A 14466-nucleotide genomic window follows, 5' to 3' on the forward strand; every position below is an offset into this window, starting at 1 on the left:
TGCTCTTGTAAAATCGGGCCCCCATTCAGCAAGGCTCTTAATCACGTGCTGAAATTTCATTGATTTCTGTGGGACTTAGGCTTTGGCTTAAGTGCTTCACTGAATTATATATCATTTTTCACTTTCCCTTGCTTCTTTCTGAAATTAATCGGACTACTCAAAGTAATGTGCTACTCAGCGTAAGGTAAACTGTTGGTTTTTAGACAGGTGACATAATATCTAACTGGAAACCTCACTACCATTTAACTAAAACAATTGATAAACTCTAACTACGCATAATAATGATGTGAACTGCAGTAATAATAAAACTTTATTTTCCCAAATTGTTTTCAAAAGGGAAGGATGGAACCACAAAGCATCGATATTGCTAGAACTCCATGTGATCTATGCCAATACAAGAACAGAGTAAATCATTTGACTCTTTTAAAATAACGTTATTTTCCATCTGGATATGTTACAAATTAACGGAGAAATTATACATTGCGTAGGAAAAGAAAATTATATGTTATTTTTGATGAGGTATCATAACAAATACTCATTCTTGTTACATTTTGATAAAATGTAAAGAAACTGATCTGCACACATGCATTCATATTAGTTGCTATTCATATTTGCACTGCGGTTTTTATTATCATTATCATTAATATCATTAATTCATCTGCAGCTACTCACCAATTCTCCGTTGTTTAAGGAGTCCCTAACTTTTAAAGGCTCTAACGTGCCTTTAAAGTACATCTAACCAGATGTACAGCAGAGGAGAATGAGCAGTGAACTGAAGGACTCCAATCTCTGTCAGGATTTTAACTTTTAGTTTCAACCTTCTGTCACGTTTTGGGTGAAGGATTGTTCTTCCTGGAACAGCCGAATCCTTCTCTCATCCTCTCAGCCCTGCCGGACTTAATTTCTGTGTTTATTAGGAGAGACAAAGCTTTTGCTGAACTGTTTCATTACCTCTTCTCCTTTCAAACCCTATTCTGGCTTAGGGATTCCCTGCCTGCACTTGGGTCTCATTTGCCATGCCATCTTTCCTTGTCCTGTGGTCAAAAAGACGGTGCCAGTGAACCCTGATAGATAGTAAGAAATTCAGTAGCTTAAGGAGCAGGTGTGAACTGCACCTCCACAAGGAAGAAGGTTTGTTAGCACAGATCAGAGTAAACCCATTGGAGGGGGAGATAAAAACAAGCACCACAATTAGATCTATATAATGCATGGTCACATTTAATCAGCGTGGTTTCTCGAAAATCCCAAAATAATAATTTTGAGCAAATTTGTAAGGCGATACACATGTGAACGTTTTATTTCCAAAAGTTTTTGACAGGCGCTTGTATGGAAAAGAAGCAAAGAATTGTCACAGATCAAAACCGTGGCTCAGAAAGAGAAAGTAAAGAGTAGGATGAAATAGCCAGCTTCTGTCACAGAAACGGTTACTAGCAAAGCACCGCAGCCTTCCATGGAAAGTTACATATTGTTTCTTTGGAAAGAAAGTGAAAAGCAAGTAGAAAACTTTGCAGGTGACTTTTTTTTTTCCTGCTACATACAAGAGGGCTGTGGAAATGTAGGAATCACCAGAGTCCAGAGATACAGGTTAGGAAAGAAATTAAATATTTGCATGGATAACGAGTCATAATGATGGGTTCAGTCACAAGGGCAATATGAAGCAGTGTGTGAAAAGTTCACTTTCAAATTATTTTCTTCTTATATTTGGAATAATTCTTCAAGTTAAACTTACGGTAAACTAATACTTTAGAAGAAAAATATTTACAAGGTAAATTGAGACACGATTATTCTTTTAGATAATTTTACTCTGTACATTTTTGTCATGTTAAAAGCCATACACTGCACAGAAAGTTATAAAGCATGACATTTAATATCAGTCTAATGAAATACAAAACATTTTCACCCCAAATGAAAAATTTTCAGTACAGAGGTCTTTTAATCCAGTTCAGTTCCTTGATCTTATTTTTCACACAGCTCTACCAGCAGTTGTGCCAGCACAACAGAAGGGATGGCACAGGGTGGGAACAGCAGCCGGGGGGAGCAGGGAAGAAGGGGTCAGAAATGTATAAACCAACCTTGCTGCTAAAGAAATGTGTCTTTTACCAACATCAACAGATACAGGTAGTGCTGCTCCCCTTTACTGGAATTGCTTATAGAAATACAGTTAAACGGGACAATTTGCAGCTGCAAAACCAGGTCTAATTTAGTGAAAGTTACTGAAATTGTATTTTTTAATATATTACATAAACACACGTGCACGAAGTTAGCTGGATGGGATTACCGGCATGAAAATACCCTTACCAGTATTAGTCAATAGAGTAAGTGAGGTTCAGCTTTGAGCAAAAGACACACCTCTTGAAGAAGGAGGAGATGGGGAACCGAGAAAGCTGTCATCTTCAGCGATAGATTCAACAGCTGACAATGATTTGTAATACTCATCCTCTCCATCAAGCACTTTGATTTGGCTTGAAAGAAAACAAACAACATTTATTAATTTAAAAAATGAGTTCTGTCAATATCTTCAGAAATAGAAACTTCTCCTTGGATGTGAAAATGGAGGGTGCTAATATAAGAAAGGAAAAAAAAGGGGGGATGATTTGATGAGAAAGACATAGCTTTTATACATACTTTTACTTTGCTATTACTTTTTTATGATTATAGTCTGAATGGTTCTGAGGATCAGTGAAATGCAATATAGTCTTTCAGTTTGGGTGTACACAATGATAGAGCAACTATTTGCGTCAAACGGGCATTTCATTTGAGCCATGTGGCTTTTTTATCTGTATGTGCTCCACAAGTAGGGTATGATTTTGATAACGTATTTCAGCTGATGAATTTGCCGTGAATATGAGCCAAAGACCACATCACCAATTTTTGGGAAAAGCCCTATTGACATCAAGGGGCTTTCATTTTTCCTGTGATGTATGATGAGCACTGCAGTCCCACGTTAGTGTTTTTATTCCTCGAACAGGAATACAGACTTTTTTAAACTAGGGAAATAAATAAACCGAATCTTGCACAGTCATGCAAAATTTTGGGGTTTAACCTTGACTCAAAGACCTGCTATTCATACAATTACATTCAGAAGATTAATTAAAACCAAAGGAAATAATACAGAAAGTTCTTGTGTATTTTTGGAGTAGATGCATTTGCAAGACCAAGCATCCATCAGTTCTCTCTGGTCCACGTGACCAGTCAATGAAATATTTTGGCACTTGCGTAGGAGCCAACCTGGCTTTTGTAAATTGTTTTCAGTGATTTCTACCTATCACCAGGTGATAACCGCTCGTGCGACAATGAGAATGGATGCAGTTCGACAGAGAAGGAGCAACCCCCTTTTGGGCTGAGGGGCCTCTCTGCCAGCTCTTACAACGTGCCCCCCCGGGAGGGCTGAAGCCCATTGCGAGCGTGGTGCTGCAGAGATGAGGCTTCTGCCCGTGTTCTAGGTCAGAGAACTTCAGTTTCAACGCCCTTCGTCTGGCACCTTTCACCAGTGCTAAACGCACTTAAAAACACGAAGAAAGCTATTTTTTTTTTCTGTAGTAGTAGTACTCAGAGAGAGCTGTGGAGAATATTTTGTGGTAATCAGTTCTAGTGGCTGCAGACAGCAGTACATGGAAGTTTTATATTTGCTTCTGCAGAAAATGTCCAATGTCAATGCACAGAAATATGTTAATTGTTTATTTTTAGAAACCTCTCTAGAAAGTTTTGCATATTCTGTAATATCACAAAGGACTTCTTCTGTTTACAGTTGCTTAGAACTAAGAAGATAGATATTTACCCAAGTTTTCTTGGCTTCCTCTTGCTCCCTTGATATTCTAGAGTTCCCTGTGGAGAGGGCCAAGAACACACAGTCAAAGCAAAGCAGCAAGTCGTTAATTTTTAATTCAAAGTGATTTTGTGTTGAATGCAAGCAGATGCTGATAATATCAGAAGTCACAGCATAATTTTTTTGATCAAAGGGCTCAAGTGAGCCTGATGAAGCATGCATCTTGCTCGTCTTTGATAAACCACATCAATTATTCACCGTGAAGGCAGACATCCTGACATGAAAGCAACAGATAAAGAGCATAAGCACATGTTCAAGACGAGAGCAGAAGAACGTGGGGGTGGGGCTGGAGGGGCTGAAACAGGTATTAATAACAGAATTATTAACTGGAAACAAAGCCAGTAAAACAGCTTTATTGCCACTTTGAACTCACATTTAACTGGTTATAGTACATGTTGTCCTCAGGGCTATTCAGCGTTTTGGGCTGCTGACATCGTCGACGAGGTGTTCTCAGCTTCTGTTCAAGACAGTTTTCTGAACCTTCAGTAAGATAACACAATTTAGTTTTAAGCTGTGCCAGGTGCTGTGAATGACTTGGAGTATTTTAGTCTGTAAACAGTCTTTTCTTCTGTCCTATTTGGTCCTGGATTTATTAGCAAGTCTGTCCTATCCAAAGTAAGCACACAGAAAATTGGGGATCTTTGTTTTCTCTTTTGAAACTTAGTTCAAACACAAGTTGTTAAAGCAGAACTTCATTTTTACTTTTATAACATTTTTTATTCTTCCATACGTCTATATCACACAGCTCCTCATTCCTTTCACACTTTATCATAGTATCTTCTGTTATCTAAGCAGGAAATGAGGTATATTGTGACTAGCTAGGGATATATCATTCAGCAGCAGCAAAACCGTTTTTCTACAGTAGACAGTAATAAAGCCCCTTGACTGATGAGACTTAGTCTATTATCATCATTTTTATTATACAAAAAGACTACCTTCTTGACACGGCTCTCTGTTTAATCAGAGTAGTCGGACCGGTTTGGAATTAGGCTTTCTTAATATAATTTGTGATGTGCTGCAAAGTAACAGTTGCTTAAAGTCATCTGGAAAGCAGAGTTTAAAGATGAAGGAAGTATTTCAGAAGGGGTGGATTCTGAAAAGAACTAACAGCCTTTTTATTCCTTTTTTTTTTTCTTATTAAGAAAAAGACATTATAGTGTGCTGTACTCTATTTTACCAGGCGTTTTCTGTGGCACATCCTCTAGATTACCAGAACAACTATTTTCAGGATAAATCAGGTTACTAAAAGACACTGCGGGGGGGGGAGGTGGGGGGTGGGGGTAAGGAAAGGTCATTTACTTTTCATATAATTCTCCCAATACCTTTGACTTTTCTGGTATCTCCCTGTTAAAAAATATTTTCGTGACAGTATGAATAAGACCAGTTTTTGGTGGCACTGAAGGAAAAATATACATCTTATCACATTTGCATTCCATACTGCATGGGAAACTTGCTCCGATACAAAAGACCAGCACAAAGATCAAGTAGCACACGAGTTCCTTTAAACACTTCAAAACTGAAGTCAATATGGCTTGTGAGGATGCAGGGCTCTAATCTCACAGATCCATTTGTAAGATCTGGCCTTAAGGAGCAGATAATATTACAAAGGAGGTTTATTATACACCCAGGTTTACAGTCTGCACCTATTGTACTTTTCTGCAATTACTGAGTGAGGCAGAGGAGGTGGCTGAACTTTGGCCTTTTCAGCTAAATGCCTGACCGTTCTGGGAGATTTTTCTCTCGTTCACTGTCTTTCCCCCTCTCAACAGTGAAATTTGAAAGATATTCATTTCCTCTCAGTGTGGGACTGCAACGCCTGTGTGGGAGGACCCTTGTTTCGTGCCAACTGTCATGTCCCCTCACACCACCTGGGAGGGATGGTGGGTTAAATGGCCACCAGGGAACCGACTGCAGCTCTGGGTCTAAAATTCAAAAACAGTTTTATAGAGAAAGGTTACATTTCTCCAGTAATACAAAATAACATTTGAATAATACATTCATGCTGCTTGCTAATTTAATGCCCAAAGCTTCAATGCTTTATACTTTCAACTTCAGTAAACCTTTATGTTTTTGCTAAAGAGATTGTGATGGCTGAGCCCGAACCTTTGCTACTTACCTGTATTGTATAAAACCAGACAAGGCAGAAGCTGGTCCAGAAAATACTTCTGGGGAAATTGGCTGCCCAAGTAATACCCGTGTCTTTGGAAAGCTTTTTCTCTAACATTTAGATAGGACATAGGTGCAATTTTGTTCTCTCTGAAGTCTCTGGAAGTTTTGCAGAAGACCTGCCATAACTATATTCTACTCTCTCTCTGGTCTAAAAGTTACTCAAATTGATCTCAGAGCTTTCTGTCTCACAACAGCAGGGTCTGCAATTTTTGCAAGCAATGTTTTCAGTTGCAAGGCCGTACGAGTTCCTTTTTACAGCAATGTAGTTCTCCAATACCTCTCCTCAAATAATTTTTTTAGCCTGGCAAGAGGCTGGTATGAATAAAGACTCAGGTCCTCACAGTTCTGCAGAATTTCACACACCTCTCACACACCTTGCCAGAAGTAAAACCACAGCATACAAATATTTATAGATTTTCAAGCAGTACAATAATATGATGGGGTATTCTTTTTACCTTTCCCTCAAATGCTTTTGTGGCCTTAATGTTATTTTTTCAAAACACCTATGTGTACAGTGTTTTTTTTTTTAAATGTCTTTTATTCATTAGGATTCTGAAACACTCATATTTTCCTCTAGTTTTTTATCCTGACACTTAATTATTTCTGTGTATTCTATGGGTGGTCTGCAGCTTGTGTCCTCCAAAGGAAATACCCTTTCAGTGGGCCCATTTGTCTTAGTGTTTAGTAGCATACTACATGAACAGTGAAAAATCTGGTAACATTTATCATAAACTACCATATCTGGAGAAAACAGTATTAACATGTGCTCAACACTCAGCAGTTGAATAGGCATTTTAAATGCTGTTCTAAAATATTTTGCTTTGATGACAATCTTAAAGCCACCAATAAGAAAAAAGTCACTTGTCATTTTAATGGCAGTAACAGCAGCACCGGTATCATTAACAGGGTATTGTCTACAACGCACCCAAATTGCGCCAAGTGCCTCTGGCACATCCAGGCTCCCGAGTTTAGTACAAGTTTAGAGACCAGATGAGGGAGAGAGCACACGCTCTTCCTTCAGGTTGTCCTTTAGCACCATTTTGTTAAGAGATCTGCCTCCCTTTTGTCTGGAAGAAAACTTTTGCTTTGCAACTCTAAGAGTAGAATATCCTTATGTTACAATTTCTTTATTAGTAAATTCCTTACTGCAGCGCAGAAATAACACAGAGTAGGCAAAACACCTTCTGCTGAGTGCATTACGTCAGCTGATCTAGCAAGTGTAGGGCAGCTGAGGTTCTGGCCAGCCTCCTCCTCTCCCCACTGGAACCCAGAGAGGCTGATAGACGGGGGTGAGCAGGCTCATGCGGATGCTTCCCTAAAGCTACTACAAAATTGATGTTGCTTACAGGAAGGAATTAGAAAGGAAAGGAATTAGAAACTGGCAAATGGGTAAATCTGTTGGCGTACACAGTATTTATAAGTAAACAAACAGCTGGGGTTTCTGTTTACTCCTCCATTACAACTATTGGTTATCCTTTTTATTTCTCTGGTACGTAAGAGCCCAAGCCAATAGACCAGGACCTTGCAGTGCTCAGACAGACTAAAAAGATCTGTTTTTTTCAACTAAATGCAAAGTCAAACATTCAAGTTACATTTTTCAGGATTGGGAATTGCATAATTAGAAAGCAGTGTCTCCAGGAGAGACTTGGGAATCATCTTGGATATTCAGCTGAATATGAAGCAGACCGGGTGCAAAGCAGAGGACTACTCAACAGAAACAGGAAAACAGCTTTAGTGTTGAGTGCAGAATTATTTTAAAGTGGGAGCTATAAAGTGCAGAATGTTTTGAGAATAAGAACAATCTGAAATCTGGAAAACATGCCATACAATGAGAAATTTAAAAAGACCGTTCTATTTCAATTTTTTCAAAGGAAGGTTAAGAGGTGATTTGAAGCAAGTCTAAACTGTAGAGAAGGTGGAGGGTTTTCACCTTCAGAAACAAACGTCTGAATTGTCTAATGGTCAGAAGTGGAAGAAAATTTCAGACCAGAAATACAGCACATGGCAAAAGCAGTCAGTCAGGACAAAAAAAATATTTAGCAGTATGATGGAAACTCGTGTTGAGATTAGAAGCTTCTAGGAAAGGTATGTTTTGACCCAAGCTACAGTTAAAAACTCTTCAAGATACGACACAGGTCACTTCTAGCTTAATATCAATCCATTTCTCTAATGTGATTTTTACCCTGAGTGTCAATCTGCAGAAGATTTTGTATTGATCTTTTGATTTCTGGGATATACTTTCACCTCTGAATTTTCATGTGTTTCTTCCTCCGGTTTCTGATGGCTGAAATGGAAACGTTTTTCTTCAATTTGCCATCACATCCATCATAACAACACTTTTTATGACAACTCTTGGCTTGGAGATGATTAGCACATTTCTTATGCCATATCTTATTTAGATGGATTTTTCTGTTTAAAAATCTATGCTTTCCATAAACTGCAAAGGACTGTTTCAGAAATGCACAAACTACCAGGTTTAATGAAAGACTTTAAAATGCTCTTTAGCACTAACACAAGGACTTTTGCATCTAGGATTTGCGTCCCGACCAATACTTTCAAAAGAGTACCTGCAAAAATGTAATTTTCTAATGACTTCCCATGAGGCAGATGATTTCACTTGATATTCAGTGAACATCTCATCTTAGATGTCCTGTTTGTCTTGCTTACCTTGGTATTGAAAACTTGCGGACAGGCACTGGGCACACTCTTCAGAGGAATTGAGAATCATCAGATTTTGCTCTCTGAAATGAATCTAGGATCTTCATAAACTGTTTGTGATTACACCCGTGCTTCAAAAACCCCTTGGTGCTGATGACTTTGCCAAACATCGCTAATTTTTCTTATATGGAAAATTCAGCAGAGAAAATGGTGTTGAGGCAGCTACAACTGCATTTGGAACTTATAAAATTCACTGATGTGAGTCAGATTCTTTTAAGGTTGGTGCAGCACAGAGGGGGCTCTAAACTCTGGATGACATCGTACTTTTAGCAAGGAATGCACAGAAGGGATCTTTGCCAATACGTCCGTGCCACAAAGCAGGCTGCGTGGCCGATTCCCTTGCCGAAGGGACTCCATCCACAGCAACACACATTGCAGGGTGGAGCTGAGTACGCTTATGTTCCTTCTGAAGCCATTTACTCAGGTTTGGAAGGGGTTAGTCTTGTCTCTTTTTCTCTTATAGGTGAACAGACACCTAATATCGCAGGAAGGGTAGTTATTCTCTAATTAGTCAGACGGGGAGATTTAGTGTACAAGAAGGGGCAGCCTGCTAAAGGAAAGGTAATGGGGCCATTTAGAGGATCATATATATTAGCAACAGTGTAAGCAAATAAAGTAGATAAATCAGTATGACCAAGAAAAATAGTAAGCATGTGGCTGATTTCCAATCTATAATATCAGATGAAACATGAAAGTGCAACCCTTAATTATAAGCAAATATTAGCACAGACTCATGGGATCTCATCATAACATCTCAAGGTCTACATTCATGAAAATTTAAGCAATGTTTAAAATCATGTTAATTTGTTCTTTGTTTGTTTCTTTTCCTGCCAGTCTAATTTATTCCAAAAGACTTTGGTTCTCAAGCCTGGATATATTGATCATGCCTATGTAAAGCATTGTTATAGCCTGGGGAGAAGACTTTTGTGGAAAAACTCGTCTTTGTTCTCCTTTGATAATTTATATGTATTTTGATGTTTTCAAGCTTTTCCAGTTTTGAACCATTTTTCAAGGCAGCAAGTTAACTTCACTTTTTCTCTTGAAGTCTTGGGCAAATGCAGAAATGACCTCACAGACAACGATAATATACATCCTCCTCCTGGACTGGATGCTAAGTGGATAATTATGTGCAGCATGTTGATTTCAAGGAACAGCTACATTTTCTTCTGTTCCATACAAGTCTGTTCAAGCAGAGGACTCGAGGGGCTAGCGATTCTGGTCCCACTCACATCAGTGTTAAATGGCAGTGACGGAATGTCACTTATACAGCAAAAAATGCTTTAAATGAACTATGCTTTATGATTTTCATTATTTCAGCTTTCTTTAAAAAAAAAAAGAGAGAGATTTAAAAAGGGCAACCAATGCTGTTTGGCCATGAGTGTTCATACAAACATGTTTTCCTCCCTTTCTCGTTCCCATGATTCTCCACCATTTGCACAAATTTGCATCATACCGTAAGTGCAAAATGGGAGTAAAATGAAAAACTTGCCTGAGCAGCAGAGTGAATACTCAGGCCGTTAGCCCCCACCGAGCTCCTGCTGCGCCTGCCTGCCTGTCGTATTCAAGCCAGCTAACGCAGATTTATCTTGCGCATCCCTGTACTAAACTGCGGTCAGCGTGACTTTGGTATGAGCACACATTAAGAGATACGAGGCCCACATCACAAGAGTGTTTGTACGCTGCCTGTTAAATGCTACCAGCTATAAATGCATCAGAAACAAGGGCAGGATAACAGCTGTAAGAGGCTTCACAGAACAAGTACTGTAGAATAATCTGTAGCTTCATTCGGGAATAATGAAGTTATCAGGTCTATGCTATATACTATAAATTTAATTATGTTGTGGTAGTTCTGCAAAAATGCTGGAGGCTGATAGAAAATAAACATACCATCTCTGGAAGATTTTAATCTCAGTACAGGCAAAACTACACCAAGAGACAACATAGGGTAGGAGAGAATAAAAAGCAAAGCTACTTGGTGACTTGAGTAACAAGGTATGTCTCTAATATCTTCTTTTCCCTTCTGAGGTTAATGAGAGGGGAAAGAGAAAACTAGAGGAAAGAGAAATGGATGGGAAAAAGACAAAAAATGAAACAATCAAGTAAGATCCCGAGAAACTAAGGAAGAGAAGAAAAGGGAATAAACAACCATTAACAGTGAAGCAATAGAACCTAAGTTCTGGCATCAGAGGATTTGATTAATCTAGTGACGACAGGAGCCTGGAGGCATATTGGCATATTTAATACTATTAACAATTGTAATTCTCTCCAGGATACTTCATGCTTACCTAGTAGTAGCTTCAGAGCTCTGCAAATGTTCAATAAGGCCATCCATTCTGTTGATATAATGAGATATAGTATGATGGACACCATTCTTGCCACTAAATTCCCTCAATCCCTTCCTCTACAGAAGAGTGTCCAGGAATATTTATAGGGGCTGGTGCTCTTCATGCTGCTAGTGACAAGCAAGCATGGGAAGAACGATAAATCAGATGTCCTTTGAGGAGTTACAAGGCCTCAGCCCTTGCTAACTCTCACAAAATATCTTACTGGAGCTTCACGTAAGTGTTGCTAAGTGAAAGGACATTACCTACTTCAAAAAATATATATTAATGCTTAGAAAGAGTGATTAATCCTTAGCAAATCCTGCAACTCCAGTGTACTCAAAGCTCTTACTTGGATTCGGTAGGTAAGAATAATAAATTAGATTTAACCATTTTCAGTGTCAAGTGCTTTGTAGTCTATAGCTCCAAATGTAGTAACCAGATTCACTGAAAACACAGAATCTGGAGGGGTAAAAAGCCCTATAATAGAAAGATTTAAAATAAAACAAAATCAAGCTTCATGATCACCTCGGATCCCCCACACAACTGTGGTGAACTAGAATTCTGTTTATTCAGATGGAGTGTGCTCATAGAGCCAAGAGCCATAGACTGCTAGGGAAATTAGTGTAGCCTCTTTGATGTCATGTGCATCCCAGAATTTGTAACACACTGCTAAAACTGTGAGTATAGCCTTTTGTTTATAACCCTAAACAGAACCATTTGAATACACACACTGAAAGAACTCGTAACAGAAGCAATGCATTTTCTTCCACCCAGTGATTCATTACTTACAGCTTCATTTTGGATACTGCAGTTCTATGCAAAGCCATATGCTTTAGATTATACAGCACACTAAGCAAATCATAAGTTTTTCAAGATGGTATGTAAAGGCTGTTTTTGCATCTGTTTGTTGCCAACGACCCAGATGATACTGTAATTAGAACAACAAATATTTTATGTGAAATCAATCATTTAGCTGTCTCTGAACCCTGAGACAATGGCTTTTAGGTACACTTTGTTGGGAAACAAGATCCATAAATAGTTAGAATCTTGTCTTTTGTTGGGTTTTTTCCCTTCCAACACAATTCTGATCTTTCAGTATTTGTCAGTTCTTTCAGTTTCTATTGTGAGTGATTTAACTGTAGAGGCAAAAGGCAGAGATTAAACAAAGCACACCAAAGAACTAAACTGTCAGTGACTAACATGGGGAAGATTCAAACCTGTCAGCAAACAGCATGCTTCTACAAGTACGGTCCTGAAGACATGTCTCCCTATATGTGTTGAATATACACAACCCCTCATACGCCCCGCATGTAATAACATCTAATAGTGGGTTCCAGACGTGTGCCAACTAGTCAACTAGCCAGTCAAAGCCCAAGAGGCTTGCACAGCTACAACTTTAACTCCAGGGAATAAATCATGCCAAACCATCCTGAATGGCAGAAACTACTTCTGGACAATGAAGAAAACTTAAACCGATGATTATTTTTCTTCCCCTTCTTAAACTTGGCCCAAGGCGGTTGTGGAAACTGCTTTCTGGTTAATTCTTGAGAACTCTTCAGAAGAGACAGTTACTCATGAAAACCAGGACATTCCAGGTATGCTGGAATTACTACATATCGCAGTGTATTGCCTGGTTTTAGAAGACCTGCTTAATCCAATAGCCACCAGGTGATAAAAAATAGCTATCTTACATTATCGTGTGAGGTAAGTGATATCTCTCTTGCTGTTTGAGCAATGCTGTATAATCAATACAATGAAGAATGAAGAATTTCGCAGGGGAAAAACCTACTGAGAGCAATTAAATACAAAGAGATCACTTCCGGATCGGGAAATCCCTGAGCCACAAACCATACTAGGCTGGAGAGTGTTTTGGGCAAATATCTCTGCTTGCCCTACTTTTGTACTATACCCTAGGCTTTTGCTCTTACTTACTGTCAGAGAGAGGAAATTAGGCCAAACAGACTTGGATTGGACTGGAAATGCTCTGTCTTATCTTTTGTTTTTTGGGCTTTTTTTTGGGTGACGTTGCTAGCATTCAAATGATCAGGAAAGAAACCCACTTAAAATACATTCAAGCAGGCCAAATCCCCAGGAGACACCTGACCCTAAGGTTGAGGTAACTCCTCACAAGGTGCATATCAGAGTCTTCAATGCAAAGATCACTTCAAGATCAACTTTAACTGCTTATGGCAGGACAATTGTGTTACATTTACCTTTTTGTTAGCACTGCACCAGATCAGCCTGAGCTTCTGGAAGGCAGAAGTAGAAACCCAATGCAAAGACGAATACAAAGGAAACCCGGGCATTCTTCAATTCTTTGGACATGCCCCGTTTTCCATTCTCTGTAGGTAGTCCTCTGAGGTGCTATTCTTGAAGCAGAAACACTGGGACACCTACACAGGCACTGTGCACCCAGAGGCTTGCCACGATGCAAGCTTGTCCCATCAGCACTGTGTCATGGTTGGGACTCAGCGTGGAAATGCAGTTTATTTATTTAGTGAAGTTAAAGAAAACAGGTTTAGAAAAAACCTCAGGTGACTATTTTGTCCTTCCCTGCCTTCCAAAGTAAAACCACATCTCACGTTGGAAGAATAAGAAATTTTCAATATTGCTCAGAAAGAAAAGATATCAAAAAAATCTTCACAAACATGGCATCAACAATGGAGCCATTCATTATTACATCTGCACAATAAGATGACAGCTATTCCTTCAAAGAAGAATTATGATGATGATTTAGTCAATCTGATTGATTAAATAGCTTTGGCAACTTTAAAGTACAAATCCCAAATATCATGACAGTATCATCAATTTTAGAGATTCTCCAGAGTACTTTTGGACCCGCTAACGCACAACTTTTTAAACTGCAGATTGTGGATCTCAAGAGCTGCATATCATGTGCTAATATGCCTCAGAAAACTCACTGGACATTTGGCACTCGTTCATCTCGTGGATTCTAGCTAAGAAAAGCAAAGCATATGGGGAAAAAGATGAAACAAACATAAAAAGTAAACACAGCGATTAACTTTTAAAAATAAAAAGTCAAAACATTCAGTGCATTAGAGAACAGTAACAAATCACAAATACCTTTCTAATACGGCTTCTCTACAGAGCCAACTACTGAAGTTGCCAAAAATGCATCATCCAAATGTGGGGAGTTTGTGCAATCCAAAGCAGGGCAGGAGGCAATCTGTAAGTTCACACTCAGTTAAGATGTGATTCAGAACGGGCCTGTGTTTCAGAGTTGCTGTCCTAGCATATAGCCTGGATGCTTTTAAAGGTAATCCCTCACCTTCTTCCAAGCTGTAATAATACCATTTTTATCCCATACCCTCAGAGATTAAGCCACTTGATTGACTTTGAATTCTGGACACACAGGAAATTTGTATTAATTTAGCATAATGATGAGGCGCAATAAAGGCTCTGTGGAAC

General features: G+C 38.9%; 1 protein-coding gene across 1 annotated transcript in view; it reads right to left on the bottom strand.

Moving 5' to 3' along the window:
- Positions 1-1197: 1197 nt before the first annotated feature.
- The window catches only part of MYO3B (myosin IIIB), a 100541-nt gene continuing 87272 nt past the window's right edge, over positions 1198-14466 (bottom strand). The window contains exons 14-16 of the mRNA XM_074593516.1: positions 4200-4306; positions 3779-3825; positions 1198-2462 (exon numbers count right to left, since the gene is read on the bottom strand). Coding sequence (XP_074449617.1) covers positions 2327-2462; positions 3779-3825; positions 4200-4306 — 290 coding nt within the window. The 3' untranslated portion in view covers positions 1198-2326. The remainder of the gene's footprint in view (positions 2463-3778; positions 3826-4199; positions 4307-14466) is intronic.

The sequence above is a fragment of the Larus michahellis genome, chromosome 7, assembly GCF_964199755.1.
Source record: "Larus michahellis chromosome 7, bLarMic1.1, whole genome shotgun sequence".
Lineage (NCBI taxonomy): Eukaryota > Metazoa > Chordata > Aves > Charadriiformes > Laridae > Larus > Larus michahellis.